At 42.6% G+C, this 23,743-nt stretch overlaps 2 protein-coding genes across 4 annotated transcripts in view; both read right to left on the bottom strand.

The window, feature by feature from the left end:
* Positions 1-897: 897 nt before the first annotated feature.
* Positions 898-20,095, bottom strand: RNF4 (ring finger protein 4). Of its 3 annotated transcripts, XM_040555148.1 has the most exons (9): positions 19,991-20,024; positions 12,836-12,908; positions 12,252-12,476; positions 11,631-11,751; positions 10,632-10,711; positions 8,737-8,746; positions 6,738-6,903; positions 4,070-4,118; positions 898-3,730 (listed from the first exon to the last, which is right to left on the bottom strand). In XM_040555148.1, exons 3-9 carry the CDS (start codon positions 12,258-12,260, stop codon positions 3,581-3,583), a joined length of 585 nt encoding a protein of 194 aa, XP_040411082.1. In that variant the 5' UTR covers positions 12,261-12,476; positions 12,836-12,908; positions 19,991-20,024; the 3' UTR covers positions 898-3,580. The 3 variants fall into 3 exon arrangements, with proteins under 3 accessions (XP_040411082.1, XP_040411081.1, XP_040411084.1); XM_040555147.1 differs by lacking the exon at positions 12,836-12,908 and having other exon boundaries at positions 19,991-20,095; XM_040555150.1 differs by lacking the exons at positions 12,836-12,908; positions 19,991-20,024 and adding an exon at positions 12,953-17,571.
* A 2,898-nt stretch (positions 20,096-22,993) lies between these two features.
* Positions 22,994-23,743, bottom strand: part of CFAP99 (cilia and flagella associated protein 99) — a 56,652-nt gene continuing 55,902 nt past the window's right edge. The window contains 1 exon segment of the mRNA XM_040556052.1: positions 22,994-23,487. Coding sequence (XP_040411986.1) covers positions 23,320-23,487 — 168 coding nt within the window. The 3' untranslated portion in view covers positions 22,994-23,319.

The following is a 23,743-nucleotide window of genomic DNA, read 5'->3' on the forward strand; positions in this document are numbered from 1 at the left end:
AAACAAAAAAAAAAGCCCCAAGCAAATAGGTAACCTTTCTTCCCAGAAAATAAAATTTCCCCAGCATAACCAGAGCCAGTGCAGATAGAGTAGGGAAGAAGAAAAACACGATTAGAAGATGCAAAAAGGCATCAGGCTGCTGTAAATAAAGATCAATAGAAAACATACACACTTAACGAGTTTCATTAGCAGCAACGTATTTCAGAATAACACATTTGCTCCCAAAGCTGCTGTTCAGGTCCATCATAACACATTTTAACACCCGCTGAATAAATCAGATTACCAGTGGACCTCTGATGCAGCGCACTCGCATATGGACGTGAGCGTGATTAACATGCTCTACAAACTGCTTACATGGACTTAAGAGGCTCGCCTCCCCCCTTCCTCCTTACAATGCAGAAGCTTCATTAAGAAAAATGAGTAAGGAAAACAAATTAGAGGCACAAGGAAAGAGCTACGGGGAACAGCATCTACTTGGCTTGTTTGGAGAAGTAAAATGAAGTGTACAGAGGGACTTTCAAACCACCGCGTGACGTCCTCTCCTCAGCACTCATTGCCCCTCTCCCGCAAGCCTGCACGCATTACAGGAGCGTGCTGCACACAAGAGTAGCAGGAGCAGTGGGACACCTCACCACACTCCTGTTCTGCCCAAATCCTTGAAGGTGCTGCCGGCCCCCAGCTCCCAAAGCACCCGGTCCTGAGCTCGGTGCTGTCCTCGCTCCCTGACCCTGCAGCAGGACCGGGAGCCGTGATCTCGCCGTCACTCCTGCACGAGACAACACCTTTCTCCTACCCCATACAACACCAATTCACCAAAACCCCGGACATTTTGGGATTTGGGATCTTTTTTCCCCCCAAAGGATTTAATACCATGCGATTAAAAGAAAGAATACTTGGTCGATTGATTTTTTATTTTATTTCCACCTGTTTAAAAGAAGTGTTTGCCTACCAGCAGAGTCCAACATAGATGTGACATACAGACATGAATACAATTAAATACAAGAAAAATTGAACTATATACAACAAGACATACATTTACATAATGAAAAAAATCTTTATATTATCTATCAGTTCTTGCCAATGTGAAACATCACTGGAACTCAAATATATTGGGGTTTCTTTATTTCTTTTTTAATAAAAAAGTATAATGCAACTTAGTATTTTTCCATGTACTGCGAGCTTAAAATTCGAGATGCACAAATTTGTGGCACTTCACAGGGTACACAAAAGCTAAAAAACTTTTTTGTTAAATATTTTATAGTTCGGGATATCTAAATTTCAATTAGGCCTACTTATTAAAGCACAAACTATAAAGTGATATTTACATGGAGGGAGTTGTGCAAAGTCAGTTTAGGCTATAGCTAGTACACTACGAAAGATGCATGGATATGTGACTCAACGTCATTCCCAGAGGTAACTCATTAAATCCTCTCTTTATTGTCCCTCTGACACAGTAACCACTGAAGTAAAACTGGCCATAATTCTCCACCCACCCCCCACCTCCCCTTTATGGCCCGTAAATATTTTCACAGTTTCGTGTTGGGCTGCTTCTCTTCACGCAGTTCTGTTTGAAACAATCCTAAGGACGGTTTTATCATTTTGTCTTTTTTTGGGACACAAACTCCAGCCTGCCTTGTCACCGTGCTATCCTAAGACTGCTGCATTCCTTCGCTTACGAGCTCACATTGCTACTGGGAGCGCACGGTGAAGTAACATTTTAGGAGTTAGAGCACTGCCACAAGGCAGAACCGGCATTTTCCCCAGAACAACGCCGAACCCAAGCTATCCCAAACCAGGGTGGGGAAAGTATTGCATTTCTCAAGGTGGCCTTCATGGAGCAGAACTCTTCATGGATTACTACCTCCAGTAACACCCCTAAACATCCTAAGAAGAAACTTTGCTCTTGGGTTGCAACCTTCAGTCAAGAACTTAAGACAGCTAATTAGAAGAGCTGCTTTAATTAAAGGCTTCCTACAGATTGCTAGGACATGTTAGCATAGATACATCAGACATCAACGTTAACTAAACGCATCCTACAATTCTGTTGTACCAGAGCACAGAATGCTACTTCTAATGGTTTTCATAATTAACAAACTTCCAAAGGATGCCTGACAGTTTAATTTTGGATTTTTTTTTTTTTTTAAACAGACTGATTTCAACCTTCATAGATGCAGCTACTGCATATATGGACAATAAAACACCAATTTTAATAATCTCATCTACATTTAGTTATTAAAATCCTATTTGTATCAGCCCATCTTGGATTCCACATCAGCTGGCAGATTTTATCTGTATCAGGTTTAAGCAGACATTTATATCTTAGCCCTGGAAGAAGAGAAATAACTGGCTAACAGTACATAAGCATGTGTATTCCTGCCTTGTTTAAATAGAAGAGTTCTCTCCTAGGACATATACCTGACTTCTTTTTAAAAGAAAGATGCACGACCCTCAGGGCAAAGACAGTTTAAGCTTCTCTTTCAAAAAATTTGCAAGTCAAGATTGCTGCCAAATGTCTTTTAAAGTCTCTATTTCCTCTGAACTCATGGTATTGCAATTACTTAAATTTTGATCCTATACATCAGGCTAAAACCAGTCAACTGTACCAGTACAGTGACTGAAGAGAACAGTGAAGTGAACGTACTGCACTTGAAGCATTGCATTGGGTACACTTGATACAGTAAGAAGATCTGTCTGGGTAGTTTGGTATTCAGCTGATAAGAGCAAAGCATGCAGTTTGCTTCTTATTCATCACTAGCAAGCCTAGAGAAGACTGTATTCGCCTCAGTTACAAGGAGACAGAGCTCTATAGAACAGTAGTTAACCCAAGTGACCATCTCATCATGTTAGAAAATAAATTCATTGTTGTGATCCAAATACAGGAATTCTTGGCAGTTAAAACATTCAAATAACTGTTTTCACGTTGTACATGTTGCAGTTTGGCTATGTACTTCAGATCTCATGGAGTTCATAAAGACATCTACACGTTCAAGCCTTCTGCTTTAAAAAAATCTGACTGCTGGTTAACAGCAGGTTATTTTATTGCATTACCCTGGGTGTCAATTTCATATTGATTTATGATGAAATGATCAATTGATACAGAACTTATTCTACTTGGACAAAGATGATTTAGCAGAAAGCAATATATTAATGAGCATATTATAGGATAAAAACAGAAGAGTAATGAAATGGCAAATTGTTCATCTGTATTTTGAAAGGTAACTATTTCATACCTGTACGCAATGGTGGGAATAATTTCAAGAGTAACAAATAACAAAATATTCAGACCCCTCTTATTTACGCATTAAAAAAGTAGAAGGAAATGGATTAGCTGCTTCATTTCTGATATAGGCTGCTGGTCTAGTTTATAGACAGTCATAAATTCAACATTATAACCAGTGACATAACAAGAAGCAGCTTGGACCATAAAAAAGCTGTTTATATATGTACAAGTTATTCTCAAAAAAAAAAATCAGTTTTATTTGGATGAGTTCACAACCTGCTGCTCCTTAAATCTTCAGAGCATTGAAACCAAGACATTTTCCCCAAAAATCCAGTTGAATCTGTCCTGAGAAATAGGTACTCATATATAAATTGGATGGTATTGTCTGTGGGTGAGTTTTTTCCTACAGGTTGGGCAGGAATTGGCGTTCCTAAGGGAATCACGGAGGCACTGACTACAGAAGACATGGCCACATTTGGTTGACACAATCAGTCGCCCGCTTTGCACAATCTGGAAGAAAAGAAACCACAACAGGTATTTGGAATAAGGAATTCAGCTTTGCTGGTCTATTGGCACCAGGCAAATAGCATTTGAGTATCTATAGTCAGTACATTATTACTATAATATGGAACCCAACTCTCAGTGCCATCTTGGAAAGTATTTCTCCCTTTGTGTATACTACTAAGAAATGATTTTGAGTTACAAGCCAGTTTAACCTTGGAACCAAAGTCTGTACTTGAAGCTAGCTGTCTGTACTGTCCCACACGACCTAACAGAGCTGTGTTGCTCAACCTCTTCCCCATTCTCCCTCCCACAAAAAAGAAACGACGACAATGTGTGGGTCCTTACCTCTGAGTAGCCATCCATGCAAATTGGACAACTAACAGTACCAGAAGGCCTTGTGGTAAAGGGAATAAAAAAAGGAAAAGAAACACACATCCATTAACTTCATGGTACATTGACATTTACTGATACATAAAACGTCATATCATCATCTGACTGCACAGACCAGCCACGACGATGCACTACATCTGAAGATCCCTGCGCAGCTTTAACTCTCTAAATTCCTTGCTTTTAATAAGTAGTTAGGGTCTCCTTTACTTAAGGGAAACAACTTGATTTCCATCAACAAAAACATGAGGAAGATGAAGTTAAGTCACACACTAACATGAGGAAACATTAAAAAAATAATTCTGGCTCAGAAGACCAACTGGGTGGCCATTTCCAAGCTGAGGTCACAGAGGAACCCCCTCCTGCCTTCCCTTTCCAGGTCAGCTGTACTGCAAGCACTGCATACTAACAGGCTAAACTACCCTGCATGGGGGAGTGTTTTGTAACATAAGTGCTGAATGTTATTCTCTATTAGAAAGAGTAAGAGCTTTTTGCCTCTTTTATTGACAGATTAATCTTGATTCTAAATGATCAAAGTAAGCTGCTTTAATAAGTCTTTACCATAAACACTTGGCTTTACTGTGTAACCTCCCATGTTAAGCAACAGTTTATAATTTATTAATCACAGCAGGGATAGAAAGCATGATACCTTCTATCCCACAATCTTAAATTCAAGCAGCAAGCACTCAAGTCTACACCTAGTTTCACATACATAATTTAATTCTATTGATTACCCCATTTTTACTACTCAAATTCTTTATGCAGCAGCTATTATACCAACTCGGTAATTACAACTAATGATAACCTCCATGTAAGCAAGAGTAAGCTAACTCTGCAGCCCAACACTGTGAAGGCTCTGTGGCAATCTACATCATCAGTATCTTTTTGTCAATGTTAAAAGCTGCAGCACTGAGCTGTCATAGCCATACCTAAACGGACCAAGAAGGCCCATTCGAACAGAGAAGCTTGAGCTTAAGATAGCTAAACATGACATTTTTACATTAACTACGTAGTGGGATTTATTCATATAATATATATACTTAATGGCCAAAAACAACAACAAGAAAAACAAACTCATTGACCAAATCCACTCTGTTCTCAAATACAAGCACTTCAGGTGGCATATTTAAGGACCTGACACCCCAGATTCTCCTATACTGCCCTCCGCTAAGCTAAAAGGCTCAAAGCGCACCAAGATAAAATTATCAGTATAGGGAGCTCCTTCCCAAAACATGCTCAAGTAGTCCTGTTACAAAAAGTCCAGAGTTGTATATAAAAAAAAAAAAGACTGACTGCATACTTTCATGAATGCATGATGGAAGAGCTGACCACTGCTTGCATAAATACTTTTTTTTTTTTTTTTTTTTAAGTAACAATGAAGGTTTTAACTCATTACATTGCTGGGGCCAAGCAGGAGGACCTGAGTTGAAGGTACCCGAAAGGATTAAGAAAATCTGAGAGTTCAGGCCACATGTAAATGCCTACAGACACTGAGATGCCAAAAAAGCCAAATAAGTTAGCACACTGACACTGTTATACCAGGAATGTTTACACTGCGGTCTTTGTCAACACCACAGACCACTTAAATTTCAAAAACAAAATCCACCACTAGCGCTCTTAAGCTTTAAGATTATGGGCACATCTTTAGCCAATTTCTTATCCTTTACTCCCTGAAAACCAGAGCAGGTAGATCAGTTGCATCATAAACGCCATTTACTTGCCTAAGATCTAGTACCTTATGCTGTAAGGTCAGATGGGGATATCCTATTCAAAGTTGTAAAACTGTCAGTGAGGTAAGAACAGCCACCCCTACTCAGTAACAGCACTAAGTCAGCTGTCAAATTTGACTAAATTTTAAATACATAATCAAGCCATTCAAAGAAGTGTTTAGGAAATATATTTCTTGGGAAGAACAACAGATTTTTTCCCTTTATTATCCACTGCACTCCAGTTTCACCTTGATTTCATCTATTTCCTAGTCAGAGACTAGGTTGGACCAGTTGATCTTGAAGGTCTTTTCCAGCCTTAATGATTCTTTGATTCTATGACAGTAACAACAGCCTAGACAGCATGGTCTAAGCATACAGCAATACAATCCGTGAGCTAAATGAAAGACTACATTAAAACCCTTAATAAAGATTTGTATTTCTCCCTCCCCCAAACATTTTACAAGACATTTATACCAATTCTCATGTTTCTTGTCTGCACTAGTCACATGGATACCTGATTTCATTTAGTTACTCTAGTAGATTGTAACACCAAACCTCATCCACACCAGTGAAAACACTTCCATATCACAACAGCACTACTAGAGCTTTGCATGAAAAGTAAATGCAACACATTATAAGCTGCGGCCTGTCGCTAATCCTCCTTCCCTGACACACCCCCACATTCATCTTAAAGGTTGTATGCAAAGCTGCGCATTCCTCTTGGGCTGGCTTTTTATTGCAGAAGTGCAAACAACATCATTTTGTCAGTATGTGAAATGTGATGCTGTACTCAAAGAGAGTGGCAACAAACTGGAGTAAGACTTCAAAGACAAGATTGACTGTAACAATATAAATTAGTCCTGTATGTATAAAAAAAGGTGAAACTTAATATTTATTAGGTCATAAGGCGTACATACTTTGAACTTGCAGTTTCATCCTCCAGTGGTCCCAATTCTCGAGACACTTTATCTGTTACATACACATCATTATCTCTTGCTTCATCTTCATCATCGCTACTCAGTACACAGCTGTCTGACTGCCGCTGGCTTCTTAGTCTGAGATTTCTCCTTCGCCGTTGATTCTCTGTAATTTATTTATTTTAAGTTAGATATATTATAAAATATATAGCCCTGTAACTAACCTTGAAATGTATGAGTAGACTGTAACAGTTGTAATTTTAAGTGGACTAAAACATATTCATCTCGGTTAAGAGCAACAAAAAAGCTTCCTCAATATTAAGGATGGACATTTCCAGACGCTGTGAATATTCTGTTTCATATTGACACAAACCATTTGCTCCATTCACTTTACAACAGCCAAAACATGATCTTAGAGCTTGTCTGTATGGTAAGTTTCCATATGGTTACACTACCTGTGAATAGAACGCCCCTAATAAGGGGAGGCTTCCTTTCCAGGTTTCTTCTAACAGAAGAAATCTAACTGCTTCTAACTAGTATGATACAACGTTGAGGAACTGGAACAATTGCTACTTGATTCTTTAAAGGAAAATTAAAAGAGAGAAAGAAGACAAGTTTCCAAGTAGCATGGCGAGGTAACACAACAAAAAGGTTTGACAAAACAGAGGGCACTTTGTTCACAACTGTATAATGCATGAGATTAGAAGGGAGCACCATCCCCCACAATTACCTAAACTGCTTAGGGCAGGGATATCATTGCCAGCAGCCAGTTGCTGCTTCTGGGGATTATCGACCATGTGTGTGTACACACACACACACTCAGAATATTCTTCCAGTAACAAAGTCTAAAATAAGTAATTTTTCAGAATTGATGGAAGACATGCTTAAGTCTAAACATTTAAATTATGCAGCTGCTGTGGTTTCTCACTGCTCTGTACAGGTATACTGAAACGTTCCACTCTTTGTCTGTCTTAAATCAAATCTCCCTACTCAAGAGCAGTTTCGACAAAACAAGCCTTTTTAAGAACAGTATCTGGAAGATTACATAAATACTTGAAGCAGTGTCTCCCTAGACATTTTCATCATCGTCCTCCTGAGTTAGTGCAACTTGAAAACGGAGTTCATATTGTCCAAGATAAAAACAGATCAAAAAAATTACCTGGCCTGTAGCATCCAAACGTTAAAGAACAGCTGCTTGCTTTTTTTAACAATTAGAAACTGCATGCAAGAATTATTTCTTTGCTGTTGCATCAACACTGGAGGTGCAATCACGAAGGACTAATTAACATTACATTGACAGCCCCCAAATTTGAGTTCCTTTCTGCATAATTTTTCAGCTATAACTTTTGTTGCATATGTTTTTATTCACTTGCTTGTGTCATTCAGAGCCCAGAATGGATTACATTCTAAGTAAGCAGCTAACAACATATTAACCCATCTCAGATATTATAATCAGAGCAAGGTCTGAAAGATGTAAAGGATTAAGTTCTTTATACCTATTCTACAACTACTGTAATACATAAAGTAGAAAAAAACCTGTATTTGTTAGCACTTACCAGTATTAAATTTGAGGTGTGTTAGGCTACACAATTAAAGTGAATACTATGACTTGGACATCTTTCTACTTCAGTTCCTTCAGTGCAACACAGGCTAATAAGGACTTCGAACATTTTCCTATTCTACTAATACAGATATTCTACTGCTACAAGTGCCAGTTAAACTGATTATTCACTTCAGGCTTACAGAACTTCTATATTTGGGAAGAAAAATATATTTTGAGAAACTACGGTGGATTTTATTTCAGGTACTTTATATCATCTTCCATAGAGACTATGAAGCACAGATTGGATCCGTTCTCTGAGACACTGGCTGAATACTTCAGCACTGCTCTTTGCCTTTTGCCAAACACAGTTTTAATCCACGCTGCTCAAGTTTGTTGGAAAAGAAAAAAAATTAAGTTTAGGACAAATCTATTGTCACTTGTAAAACGTCAACTCACCTTCAACAATCTTGCATCAATATATATGGTATGGGAGAGAGAAGAAAAATAAAATTAGATTTTTGGTATGCACCCCAAGCGTTACGTACAAGCATCAGTTAAGGTAAGCAATTAACAACAAGCACACTAAGAATTTTAGGATATCACTATATTATTTTGCTTAAGAATGTGTTAAAAGTATTTTCAGAGCAACAGCCAATTTACTAAGTTCTTACTTCTGGTTCTTACTCTGCTGAAAAGGGACAGAAATGACCCCCTCCTCCCTGTCCCTCAGTTTCAGTACCCCAATTTGATTTAGGCTGGAGGTGACTCTTCAGCTCCTTCTCCCCCAAACAAGCAAATTCATGTGAGATATCCCTAAACGCTTTATATTAGATAACAATTGCTAAAAAAATAAACCTGAACAGAAAACCAACCCACTATTATCTTTGGTGGAACCAGAACTGGGGCAATGCAGATTATATTAAAATGTTTGTGGCCTTCCCTTTGTATGCGCTCAGGAACAATCTTAGCATGAGATACCCTCCCTGTTACTCCTGCTGCTTGTTTGTGGTTCTGCACAGCAGTAGTGGCATCCCAAAACAGACTATTAACTACACTATGGACTGGATCAAATACTGTTTGAGCTTTAAAAATAGCAGTAACAACAAAGTGGATTTTTTTTAATGAGTTCTTGGAGTATGAAACTGAACTAGTTTCTAACAGTCAGCTACAGTTGTGCCTGCCATCTTAAACTAATGTTTCAACTAAACACTTCATATTTGTGAAGCCAAAGACTTATTGCTACCTCCTCCACTTTTTATTTAAATCATTGGCCTTTATCTTTGATATATCTAACACAGGTCCAACTGTAAGTAGCATCTGCTTCTATTACATTACCCACGACAGGTATATATCCCTGAGATCTGGAGCAACAAGCTATTTTAGATTGTGCTTTCATTATTTGCAGGTGATATTCACAGATGTAGATACACCTATAAATCCATTTGGCATTGAATGCGAACTCTGAAGTGCTAAATAAGAGCCAGGTTTTAACCCTTTAAGTCAGGCTACTTAGATATCACGAGCTGTTTGTCTAGAAGATGAGCTTTTGACGATCTAAGGTCTTGGTAAACTATGACGCAAACCCAAATCTTGTAAAGCTTAAGCTTACGTCTGCAGTCAGTATATCAATTTACTTTTACTGTACAGATCTTCAAATATTCATCAAATACACATTTCAATAGAATTCTTTAATGCCTTAGCATTCAGTTTTCCAGATTCTTCAAGCTTAGTAATTATCAGTAGGATTCTTCTTAAACATTCGTGACAGCCATGACAAGCATGCCAGACTTCTGATCCTTAGATTAGAAGCAATAAGGTCTGTACCTAGCTATTAAAGGAACACACACTGCAACCTACAAAAACAACTGAGGAGCCTGTGCATTATACTCCAAGTAACTATACTGCTCAAAAACCCAGAGAGCAACATGGGAGCTGTCACTGTGCAGCTCAGGTACCTTCAACATTTAGTGAACAAGGGGCCTAGATTCTCAGAGAACGTCATACTTGAAATGCATTTACCATCATGTCTACACTACGAAAAGGCATATTATTATCTTGAGCTTGATTAAATTGGTTACTCATAGAGACATTTAACGAGTTGTTTTTGAAGAAGAGTGCCTGTGCAGATTTACAGCACTCTGGGAAAGCAGGGAGAGACTGTACTGCTGTACCCAAAGAATGCCTGTGCTACGTAGCACCTTCAGAGCAGTTCTGAGTTGACCTGCAACGCATGGCTTTCATGCGCTGAAAAGTCAACTCTGAACTTCGAACTCATTCTTAAAGATTCTACCAGCAAGCACAATACAAAATTAATTTGACTATGATATTTAGGTGTGTCATTCATTACTTACCACAACAGAATCACTGTGAGTTAGATCAACTACTACAGGATCAGAAGATTCACATGTGAGATCTACTACTTCTTCACCAGCTTAAAAACACAACGTTAGAATCCATATCAGAGATCGCAGGACAAAAATTACCTGTCAGTGCGTAACAGACTGAGGTACGATTCAACACTGCTCTATCCCTCTTCTCTTCAGTAATGTGTCCAAAATTTCACTCAAGCTTTGCTCTCAATAATCCATGTACAGCATTAACACCACTGCCTTCTGCAAGTAGCAATGCAAGAGTAACAGCAGCTGACCTCACACACTGTCTCGTATGTCAATAGCTTGTAGGAGGTATGCAGCAACAGATAATTCATCCAATATAGGAGAATGATTATCACACTGTAAAACACGTATCATATAGGATATAAGAGTTTTCCAGTGCTATGCTGTCAATGTTCTCGTCTCACACCTCTTCCAACTTTTAATAGTCAAATTCACAGCAAAAAGACAAAAAGACATATAGCTACCTGGAGACCAACAGTTACTTTTAATTCTTTCCAAAGAAGGCATTGTAAGTATCTATTTAGAGGTTAAGGAGCCTTTTTAAAGTCTAGTGCTTTTTGGAAAACCATACTGGACAAGCACCCTTAAGGGAAAGGGCACGACTGACAACAAAATTTAATTATCTTTTTAAAACCTGGGAGTTCCCAAATTTACTTTGCTGTTATCTGTAAAGGCAGCTGCAGTGACTCCCAGCAGACAGTCTGATATTTGAGCATTTGCGTACCTTCCTTACGTAACTCAGCTCTCTCTAGCAGTGAATGCATCACACCTCAGTAACCAACTCAAACAGTTGTCAGCAGCCTTGTTCACAGATTCCATACTGCACGCATTTTAAAATAATTAGGTTTCTATCCTCCTTTAAAATGCCTTGAAACTGGCAGAAAACCACATTAAGTGGGATCCCAACGCTCCAGAAGCGGTTGATTTTCTTACCAAGTTAAAGAGAAAGCTTACCACTTTCTTCAAGTTCTATTGGCTCTGCTTCTGAGGCCATTTCCGTGGTGGAAGCCATCAGCCTGCTTCGTTTCTGAGCTTGCCTAGAACTAACCGATCCTCCACGGCGCTTTCTTTGAGTCTAAGAGAGAACAAAGCCTCAGAGTTTTCTTTAAGAGTAATGTTAGTGTAGACCTCATTTTTGCAGCATCAACAAAAGCATACAAAGATGGACAAAACACATCACTAGAAGGCTGCAGTATGAATACACTAGTGGGATGGGTCGGTCCTATCTCAACTCATCACATCAAGGAAAAGACATCACTCCAGATCTCCAGCCAGCTGAGTCACAAAAAGAAAATGGTGGCACATATTGTGATGGTTTACAAATGAGAAGATGAGCTCACAATTACATCAGAGTAATCATTTGATCAGTCTGACCTAAAGCTTTGCTGACGTTTTAGGCATTCCTGAAACACTGCTAGCTCCTAGAGATTAATTTATTTTTAAGTATTACAGAACATGAGGTTACATGGGAACTTAATGTGTTAGTATATATACAATAACTCTTAAAGATTTACCGAAGTACTATAAACAACACATTTTAAGAAGCAGTTTTACACTGATTAGTAAAATACTTACTGTACTCATGGTGTTTCTTGAACTAAAGTTACAGAAAAAGTAAGAGGTACAAATACCATAAAATTAAATGCAAGGAAGCTACAACTTTTGATTCCTTATATTATATTCCTTATATGTGTGTGTATATATATATATATATGTATGTATGTATGTATTCCTTCTTTAGGTAGTACACTGTTAAAAAGTCCAGATTTCTCAGTATCTTAGAATGATGTTCTTCCAAACCTATAAGAAAAGAAGAGAGAAGATTACCTATCTGTAATTCCTGTTCTCTTCAACACACCCACTCTAAGGATTCCCATTCCTGATCCACTAGTTGCTGAACAAAGCTAGGCTGCAAGTCCCAAAAGTATTTAAGCCTCAAACACCTGCAGATGGGCCTGAAGCCTCACTCATTCCTACCCGTTTCCTAAACTAAACACCAGAATAAGCCAGTTCAATAGCAAACCACAAAAAATTACTAAGGAGTCCCAATTAAGTTTTATCTGAGAAAACAACTGATTCTCTTCAGGCAATGTTTGTGTGTGGGCAGAAGTCACCGGGAATTGTGTCACAAGAAGCCATCTCCAGAGAACAAAACTTACAGATAAGCAGTTCTCTTTTCTCCAAGCCGTCTCTAGATTCCACCACGTGGGAGCTAAACAGCTTGAAAGGAACCTAAAGCAAGTGGAGCACAGAAATTTCAGCGTGGAACTACTCACGGGTCTCTGGCGTGCGAGAACACGAGTTCACAGCACCTGTCCTGAAGGAGCCGCAGGTGTGCATGGCCCTGCTCACCAGGCACCTAACTGCTCCAGGGGAAGAGCCGGGGAGCAAGCACAAAGCTGGTTCTCACAGCAGCTGACCCGGTACTGAAGCTCATGTTGTGAAGCTTGCTTACAGTAAAACTAACGCTTGTCCAAACACGACAGGGGGCAGCAGGGGGACCCCAAACAAACCAAGTAACTCATTTCAGAGGACAGAGCATTACAAAGTAGTAAGAAAAATATTCTTTAATAGACAAAATAAAGCGGTTAGAAAGCTGAGGAATCAAGCCCACCAGACAGCCTGCATTTTAGTGCACAAAAGACCAAACTGAAGCCTTCACAGACTACCAAGCGTCCAACCATCAAGCCTACGCAAAGTCTTGTTACAAATCTGTCTCTAAAAAATAAAACAAATCACTTGTTGATGCACAGCTGCTTCTACCTGCAGAGGCCTGAAATTGCCTAGAATCTCCTTCCCTTGGTATGTTTTTACAGGCCTGGCAGCAGAGAAGCCCTGGTAAGCCCTAAAAGTAGTTAAGTAACACAACCGAGAGAGAAATCCGTACTAGAAGACCTACTGCACTGCGCTCAAACAAAACCAGGAAGGCAGAAATCCACTGGTTTGATGTGCCGGGCTTCAACTGCCATATCCAGCAACGCAGCCTTGCTGCAAGGAATGCCCACAGCCTGCAGCAGGGCGAGGGAAGGGATCCTTGCCCTCTGCTCAGGGCTGGGGGCCTTCGGGAGCACTGGGCTCCCCGGTACAACCGAGACGTGGACGTACTGGGGAAACCAAGGCCATGGAGATGTGCCAGCCCTTGGAGCACCTGAAACTACTCATCAAGGGACCTTGTCAGCGCGTGCAAATAGCTGATGGGGGAAGAGAAGCAGATGGAAATAAGTGATTCTCATCAGGGGTACCCAGGACTGAAGAAACGTCTTCCCAGACCTTGTCCTACGCCGCCGAGGCCATCGCACGGTGCTCAGGCAGAGGGCACAGCGCAGAGGTGTTCCCCCAGCCGTGCAGAGCAGGGCAGCCCACAGCTGGCACCGACGCACGCTGCTCTGCCGTGCGGAACAACCCGCCGCTTTTGTGCCAAAGCGGTCGTCCCCTGTCCGTAACGGCCTAGGAGCTGGAGCTGGCTGTTCTCGTCACCGTTCTGGCTGCAGACAGCAGCCCAAAGGTGCAAGCCGTGGCACGCTGTGCAGGTCCTTGGCCCTACGTTAGCCATAACCTTGCTGCCTCAGCCAAGGGACGCCGCATGGCCACTGTCACAGTGCAGACGGCACACCACGGCCTCAAAAAGGACATGAAGTAACGCCAGACCGCCCGATTTGGCTGCTTCCAGGTAATTAGTCTTCTCTACAGAAGAGTTGTAGGGCCTTCAGGCAAGGCTTGACAGGAGCACCCTGGACACACAGACGATCTAAAAGTACAGAGTAAGTCTAAAAATACCAAGTAAATCTGCAACCATCCTCTGCACAGCCCTCCTAAACACAAGCACCAGCATGTGCCCGAGCACTGCTGAGGTCGCTCAGGCTCCCACAACTTCACCATCTGTACCCAAGTCAGAAACAAAGAACCTAAAAGAGGCCGAGAGGACTTAGATGCACGTTAGATTTGAGCTAACTGCATATCCCAGGCAGCTAAAGTTACCAAAACCAAGCTGAGATGATCTTTCAAACTGCCTCATCACACAACCTCTCATTATGGATTTTGGGATCTCCCTCCCCTCTCCTTTTTTTCCCCCCATGTCAATAGAGGTACAAACTAATTAGCAGGCTATTAACATATTCCTAGGTCAAGAAATGCTGAGACCACCCAGGGGATGGAATGACATTGGTCATCAGTTATAACCTTGAGCTAAAGGAAACCAACTGAATTTTATTCCCTGTCTTAAACTTTCTCTGTATTTCTTAAATCACTTCCATAAAAGACCTCTTAACATGAACTGTGACAAGACGTGCCTGAGAATACCTTTATGCTACATTTGGTGCTTTCCCTAAGCCAAAAGATGCATTTATGCACAGTTTTAAGCAACACAATACACCACTCAATTTTCTCCCTTTTTTCCCTTGTTTTAGAATTGCCACAAAAAAAAAATTAAATTATTATTTAGTAAGAGACTACCTGTTGTGCGCTGCTGTCAGCGGCCAGTAAGCCCACCGGCACAATCTGCTCACAGCAGATTAAGTTTCCAAAGTCCTTGTGCACTGCCACCCGCCCCAAAATGAACCTGAAGTCTTCACGGCGTGATTTTCACCAAATCCGGCAGGAAACGCTTTTAAAACCTCTAGTTACGCGGACAGTCACTCAAGAGTTTTTCCAGGAAACGTGAGCAAACAGCCTTCTGCGCTCCCCGGGCACACACGAGACGAAGAAGGCCCGGCGTTCGCTCTCTGCCACGGAGGGCAGGGTGCTGACCTGCAGCCTCCTGCTCCCCCCGCACAGGGCTCACCCCCGCAGCCCTTCTCGTTCCCGTACCCGTCTGTAGCCAGGTAGTGCGCGGGCTCTTGGCACACTTCGCCCCGCCGTTCTTCAGGTTGAGATTTCTCTTTGCTTCCTAAGAAAGCTTTTCTGCCACCTGCCAGCCTTACCAAGGCTTGGGAAGATCCCGTTTTACTCAATTTTTGGAAGAGGGAACAAGAACTTTTAAAACAAGACCGCATCCGATTCTACACTCCTACAAAATCCAGCCCAGGGACGCTGTTCTGGGATCACCATTTCTAGGTGCTACACGAGTTCCTCTCGCTCTATTTTTTGTAGATCTGGCTTTGAGGCTTCTTGGAGACACGGGGCAGAGGGAGGTGAAGCAAGAAGGGCACGCAGCACAAGGGATGAGGGATGGCGAACAACAGAATCACCCGTTAACCTAACATCAGCTCCTTCAAACTCCAGTTGCTCAAAGGCACCCTCTTCATCCGACAGCTACAACTGAAACCAAAAATAACTTTGGCAAAGCAGTTTCCCCCAGACAGGAAGATGAACAAGACCGAGCGACATACGAGGTATACAAAGAATCCGATGGCGTGGCTTCTTGCTAAGTTCATTTCACCAAGGAAGCCAAGAGACATTTTCCTCTATTCTCCTCAGATACGGAATTGGAAAAATACTTTGACATTAAAAAGCTGGGAAATATTAATTGATACACGCATCTGCGGAGCACAAAGAATTAAGCTTTAAACAAGCTTCGTTTAAATTGCAAACTGCTAGAATTGGTTTTAATTACAATCTTTTAAAGCAAGCTGATACATTGATGTATCTACGCTGCTGAAAGACATCAAAATGAAACTGCTGTTCACCTGACAGCCCAGGTTGGGACATAAAACACTCAGAAGGCTTCACAAGACCGGGTGCTTGTTGGATATGACACCGAAAACAGCCCAGTACAGTGGTATGGTGACAAAGTAGCTTTAAAAAAGGATTAAAAATTAGATAAAAAAAAAAAAAGCAAGCACCTGGGATGACTCCAAATGTGAAACCTTACACAGATTCACAGATTTCCTTTGGCCAGAAGTGGCATAAATGCCGAAGAGCTATTACAGAGAAAAACAACACCACCACAACCCAGAATAACAAAAACAAAAAAAAACCCACACAACCAAAACCACTTAAATTTGGTGGAAAGTAATTGGGGGGGGGCGAAGGGGGGAGGATGACGACAAGGAAGTACTGTCCAATAGCAGATCTGTCACGCTAAAACCATCTCACCACCATTAACCATTCCCACACCTCTTCACCAGGAGGCCCAGAAACGTGTCATTTACAGGATTACTACGACGTGTATCAGAGTAACATCAGGCCTCAAAGCAACACGGAGCGCTACTTCTCCAACTGAGGTGGCAGCCCCACGTCGCTATTCAGCTGTTTTATCTTTCCGAATCTCCCAACACCACCAGGCGGCTTTCTTCACACTGACTGTCACAGCTCTTAACAGAGAGTACACATAAGGCACAAGTATTCCTGTCCTGCCCTAGTTGCTAATGGATCAAACCTCAACCTCCCTGGGAAGTTCTTCTGCAGAAGAAAGTTGGGAGTAGGTATCCGTAGGGATGCTCATCACCGTAAAGCCACCTTAAAATAAACCATCATCAGAAGATTCATCAGCGTTAACCAGTGCCACCTCACAACAAACACGCTTACAAGGAAAGCCAGACTGCTGGAATTTATTAGGACTCCGGAAGGAGTCTCTTGATCCAGCAACATTCTTTTCTTGGAAGAACAAACCTCTTCTGTGGGGCTACAGATTTCCACGCTAAGTTATTGGCTTATTCAGGAATCTCTGCTGAATGCTAATTGTCTGAACCGCAAGAAGAAGGATGAAAAATAAAGCTTATTTTCTTTAGTATACCACAGATCAAATTAGCATTACACAAGAAGAGATAAACAGAACAGTTCAAACACTGCACATTTAGTGACACACTCACTAATTTCTCTGGGGCCCCAAGCACAAAAAGAACATGGATGTATTAGGACGTGTCCAGAGGAGGGCCACGGGGATGATCAAGGGGCTGGAGCACCTCTCCTACGGAGACAGGCTGAGGGAGTTGGGGTTTTTCAGCCTGGAGAAGAGAAGGCTCTGGGGAGACCTTACAGCGGCTTTCCAGTGCCTACAGGGGCTGCAGGAAAGCTGGGGAGGGACTCTTTGTCAGGGGGTGCAGTAGTAGGACAATGGGGAATGGCTTTAAACTAAAATAAGGATGGTTTATATTAGATATAAGTAAGAAATTCTTTACTCAGAGGGCGGTGAGGCACTGGCACAGGCTGCACAGAGCAGCTGTGGCTACCCCATCCCTGGGGGTGCTCAAGGCCAGGCTGGATGGGGCTTTGGGCAGCCTGGGCTGGTGGGAGGTGTCCCTGCCCACGGAAGGGGGGTGGGACTGGATGGTCTTTAAGGTCCCTTCCAACCCAAACCATTCTGTGATTCTATCATTAGAATTCCTTCAAAGATTTTTCAAAGCCTCAGGACTACCGAATAATGATTTGTTATACAGGCCCAGATAGTCCAAATTATTTCCTAAGGCCTACATGCTCCTCCTGCAGCAGTCTCTATGGAAACCCAGCATCAGGGTTTCCTCCGACGACAGGACGACACAAATAGTTACTGCACCAACATTTCTCCCCCCCAAAAAAAACAATCCTTAAGCACCACATAACTCCAGCTGAAGCTATTAGTAAGGTCATCTATTATACCTGTGGCAAGATGCACTCAGAAATCAGTTCAAAATTCCAGATTTACTTTATTTTTTAAGCTAAAGACTTCTTTTTTAAATACAAAAGCTTTGCAGATCAACTTAGCAAGCCAACAGATACTTTCAAATTTTAGGGAAGTTACTGCATCACTGCATGATGACGCGTTACCAGCACGAGCCGCTTGCCCTTCCTCACATACACAGAGCTCTCCACGTGCACTTACTGCTCCTAGCATTCAGCTCTCCCAAAGGCTTAAGTATTCGTCCTCATAACAGCATAGTTCAAGGCTTATTCTAGCTAATCCACTGATATTTAAATTAGTATAACCACTGGCACTTCTCTGCACAGGTACATACTTCAGAAGAATAAGGGTAAAGCCACATAAATAAGTGTTATTCACAGTAGGAGGAGAGGAATATTGCATCCCATATCTATGACTTAAGTCCTCCATTCTGTTTTTTTTTTTTTTTCTAAAAAGAAGTTAGTATATCCACTGGGCTTAAGTTGACCTCAATTAACGTTTGAATTACACTCCTGAAAACTGAATTCTCTGTACAGCATAAAATGAAAACTTCTCTTGCACCTCTCTGAAAACAAGGTTTTGATCTGCCACAAGCTTCCAATGCTTTAAAGCAAATCAGCTGAAGGAAAAGTAGGTATTTCCATCACATCTGACTAATATGGACAAGACTCGATTTTGTAAACATCCTAAATATTACAAATAGGTTAAAGGCAGTATTTCAAGATAGCAACAATGTCAGACTAATGGTTTGGTATGCACAAGGCACAGGTGACACCGAACAGTATACACAGTATTTGTCAGAGCAGGGACATGCTACCTCTTTAAAATTTGGCTTCTTATTTCCACTCCTAAAAGCTCTCATTGCACTGGTAACAACAGGAAACAGTATCAAAGGTGTAGAAAAAAAGGAAAAAGAAAAAAAGGGGGTGGTTCTCTGTTCAGCGGCACTCAGCGCCAGGCCAAGCAGCAGTGGGCACAGCCTGGAGCCCAGGATCTCCCCCTGCCCCCCAGGCAGCTCTGCTGGGCTGTGTGGGGCTGGAGCCTGGCCCAGGCTGCCCGGAGGCTGTGGGGGCTCCTCCTTGGGGACCTCCAGGAGCCGCCTGGCGTGGGGCTGGGCCCCCAGCTCGGGGTGGCCCTGCCGGGGCAGGGCTCGGAGCAGAAGGCCCCAGAGGCCCCTCCAGGCTCGGCCACCCGCGGTCAGCAGGCCAGGCAGCAAGCACAGCACGATTTACACCACGTTTCCCTGTCGCTGAGCGCAGCCATCTGCCATTTTACTCCCTCAGACGCTCTCCTACCACGCACTCCAGGCACCTTTAAAGACGTTCCCATTATTTTCACACCGGCTGTAGAAGAGCAGAAAGGCAGCCCATCCCACCTCACCAAACGAGGCCGGGCGGCCCCACGCCACAAAACCCTGCCCGCACCCCCCTCAGCAGCAGCAGGACCCCAGCGCAGCGCCGAGCCCCCGGCCCCGGGCAGCCCCCGGCCCCGGGCAGCCCCCCGCACCCACACCCCCCCCCCCCACAGCCACCCACCCACCAGCGCCCCAAAAAAAGGGCAAAACAAAGAGCCCGAGCCCGAACCCAGCCCAAACTTTCATCCGGCCATCGCACAGCAACGACAAGACGACGAGGACCGGCCCCGACCCCCAAAGCCGCCCCCCTCGGCTCCCCTCAGCGCTGCCCCCCCCTTCCCCTCAGCCCGCCGCCATTACGCCCCCCCCGCCCCCCCTCCCCCCCCCCGCCCCCATCGGAGCCCCCCGGCCTGCGGCCCTCACCCTCCGCGCCCGGCCCGGCAACGGCGTAAGAGCAGCGCCCGCCCCCGCCTCCCTGCCATTGGTGGCGGTGCCGCTCCGCCGCCCGCCCAAAGGCCGCGACGCGCGTCAATCAAAGGGGGAGGTGGAAAAAGAACCCGCCCGCCCCTTATCCGGCCGCGGGGGGTGCTGGGAGTTGTAGTTTCCACGGGTGGGAGTGAGGCCTGTCCGTCCCTCACGGCCCGGTGCCCCCTTGGAAAGTTTTTCTCCCCCCCCAGGGGTTTGCTCGGTGCCATGGCGGGGCTGCCCTCCGCCCCTTCCTCACCTCTTCCTCCCTCTGCCCCTTCCTCACGGCCGTTGTCTGCTTAATGTCCCCCAGTGCACCCAGGGGAATTCGTCAGAGACATCAGCCTGGGGGATCGTTGCCTATTGCTTCTGGCATAATTAGTCCAAATCCTCAATATAACTTACCGTACATGCTCGCCAATGTATTTTGCATCTCCTCTGACCATCAGAAGCATTTTCTGGCTGCTTTCCCTGGCCTACCTTTGATTTTTACTGCCCCACACCTGCCAGTCTGCCTTTTTGTAGATAAATCTGTAGCTCTTCCTGCTGACTTCTCTTGCGTTTCCTCCCTGGTTAAATATCTCTTGAGATTTGTACCAGTTTTTGCCTACCAAGCCAACACAGCACTGTTTTTGGTTTTATGTGAATAATGAAATATCTGCACTGTGTAGGGCAGATTTGGTTGCCTGGCCAGGCCCCTAGGGACTTGCCTCATTATCAGGCTGTGAGTCTGGTTTGATGTAGGGAGACACGTGGCAGTGACCGTGGTACAAGAGCATGCACCCTGTGTCCAAAACCCCTTGGTTTTTCCTCAGTTTTTCTCGGACTTGTTATACTGTAGGTCCATGACAAAGTTTTTGTGATCTGGCCATTTACACTGAAATAAGAGACCTCACATTTATCTGAATGATTCTGGCATGTGAAATTTATGGTGTTAAAAGGGGTTTCTTAATGAGCCCATCACTAAAACCAGACAGGTAAAACCTCTGTTTTTGTGTCTGTTTTCAGAGTCTATTGAAGAGCCAGCCTTGTCCACTTACACTTGTCTCCTTGGCTGTAACAAATACTATAACAAACATGTAAGTGAATGAATCACAAATTATTCATGCCCCTGTGTTTGCCAGTGTGAAGGCACTGTTGATTACCAATTATCTCTGCGTGGATTAACCAGGCTGTGGATTATTTGTGCCACAGGTACAAGCTGTGGCTGCACAGAGAAGTGCAGCTGTATTGCTTCAAAGCTCCCTTGGCTCTCATGGTATTACAGCTGCTTTTATAATTTAAGGCTAGAAAATCCTGCCAGACCTTTGCTGGCTCTCTGTGGGATCACCTTAGGTTTCAGTGTACCATATTCCTGGAATGAGGAATAATACTAGGGAAAGTGCTCTGGTGGCCATGGGCAGAGTGGTTTTGGATAGGGTCTGCTGCCTCCAACATCAAGTTACACACGTTTGTCTTGAGGAACGTGTTATTTTTAATGTTATCCTGTATATTCTGTTGCAAGAACTGCCATCACCTTAAAATCAATAGCTTATGGAAAATAAGAATACATTGGTATTTTTCTTTAAAGACTCAAACTCTTTTATATTCCTCTAAACATTAATTCTGAAGAAGAACTCATGCATCAGATCCTCAGGTAACAAGAACGAAGAACGGGGCTATTTGTAACTTCTGATGGTGATGAATCCACAGCTAGATTATTGAGATTCCTCAGCCCTTCCGTTTGAAAGCAGGGAAAACATGGAGAAGGAAATAGTTCTGAGTCACCTTGATTGCAATTGAGTAAGAATTTTGAAGGCCTGGTCCAACATCCCAGGGGAAGAACCATGCAGTATGATAGTTTTTTTAAATTTCTTTATTACCTACCTAAGTACACTTAAAAAATTAATAAATCTCAAAATGCAAGATATATCAAAAAGTATAAGAGGTACTACTCAGCTATGCAATATTCCAAAACATGACTGTCAGCCCTGTCAATTGTTAGCTTCTGGAAAACTGAGGTGTTATAGTCAAGACCCGGCTTTGCCGTTCTGCAACAGAATGCTGAACAACTGCAAAGGAAGATGAACTCCCTGCCACCTAGTGTTTGTCCTTTTAGGCTTTTACAATCCTCTATCACACATAATGCCATCGTTCTCTCTTCTCTGTAGCTGTGCTGCTATCACTCCTCCTTTTCACTCTCGTAGGTTCCCTAACTCTTCCTACAGAGCATGAGTCCTACATTGCTTTTGTGGACTACCATAGCATTTGCAACAAATGAAAAATACTGCGCATTTTATCAGCTTGCAGATTGTGGAAGTGATCTTCACAGCTAGATGGCAACAAAAGAATTCCATTAGACTTCCCGCTCTAAAAAGTGAGAAATGTAATGTTGTGAGAGCATTAAAAGCAGCTGCCTGACTCTAATGTCAATGACAGTCTCCTTCAATTTAAATATTTGCAATAGCCATAATTAAACACTTAGTAACTGGCATCAAGTTAAAATAGAAATACATTACATAGTCGTACTGCTGTGCAGATTTTAATTCAGATTTATATCCTCCTTGGCTTTGTGCCTAGAGTAAGTCTTGTGATTTAAAAGCTGTTTTACTGAGTATAGAAATTGTCATAGAGGGCAAATTATCTTCTAGGTGAGTAACAGAATTTTGACTTTTCTGGAAGCAGCTTGCTAAAGAGATCAAACAATGTTATGTTCTCCTTCCACTGTTTAAAGACTGAAGACATTAACCTCTGCAAACAGAGGGATGGTCTGTCGGGTCACTGAGTCTGGCCTCTGGCAGCTGCAGGCTATCGTGTCATCTAAACCTTCTGAACAGTTTTTCCCTTACCCTCTAAAAGCAGTGTTGAGACTGGTGATCTTGTTACACACAGTTACTGTCATGGAAGATGTGTTAGGAGCCTGGGCTGAGCATGCCTTCTGAAAAGATGCTTATATAAACAAATGCTGCTTGTTTTTTCCCCCATTTTTATTCTCTGGGAAAGTGAAAAAACCACGGCCCAGTATGCAATGATAGCAGAAATACAGACCTTAGCATTCTCCCCCAGACATTTGCTATTTTGATTTCTTACAGCTTTTTATTCTAACAGAAGAATATACATATATACCATTATAGCTTTAAAATAAAATTCCATTCTAAAAAATTAACACATTTTTATTCTATTGTGCCTGTATGACCCAAATTTTGCTATTCACACTGCAAAGATCAGATAAAGATTAAAATTCAACCTTGTAGTAAATAGTCGCACTGGGAGATTTCCAACAGGCCTGAGTTTGTTCCAAGGGTACTTTATTTTACCTCAGAGCGCAATATACAAGCTGTGGCTCCACTTCTTGCTGCCTCATAGGCAGCCATTTTCTGAGCTGTTTCTCTGGCCGTGAAGCCGTACTGAAGGGTCTTGAACCTCCTTTCCCGACTCTCTTCCAGTTCTTTCCAGTGGTTCCATTGCAAAGAATCCTGCAGAGATGACACACACGATCAGACTGCAGAGAATATAATGCTGCTATTTAGATACACCGAACTGTTATTTGATAATGTGGCTGGCTGGTAACACAGCTATTTGCTAACATGATTGGCGAATGTTAACATCAATTTGGGCATGATGGATAGAAAGGTAACTCAATTGGGTTGCCCAGTTTAAGATAAATTGCCCAGCTGCAACACTCCACAGAATGTGAGGTCAAGCTAAAACTATCTGGATAGTTTTCTGTGG

This window comes from Cygnus olor, chromosome 4 (genome assembly GCF_009769625.2).
Source record: "Cygnus olor isolate bCygOlo1 chromosome 4, bCygOlo1.pri.v2, whole genome shotgun sequence".
NCBI classification, from domain to species: Eukaryota; Metazoa; Chordata; class Aves; order Anseriformes; family Anatidae; genus Cygnus; species Cygnus olor.

Coding starts and splice junctions, on each gene's coding strand:
- RNF4 (XM_040555147.1), bottom strand. Junction 4,119..6,737: donor GATGAAACTGCAAGTTCAAA/GTATGTACGCCT, acceptor CTTTACCACAAG/GCCTTCTGGTACTGTTAGTT. Junction 3,731..4,069: donor GCATGGATGGCTACTCAGAG/GTAAGGACCCAC, acceptor CTTTTCTTCCAG/ATTGTGCAAAGCGGGCGACT.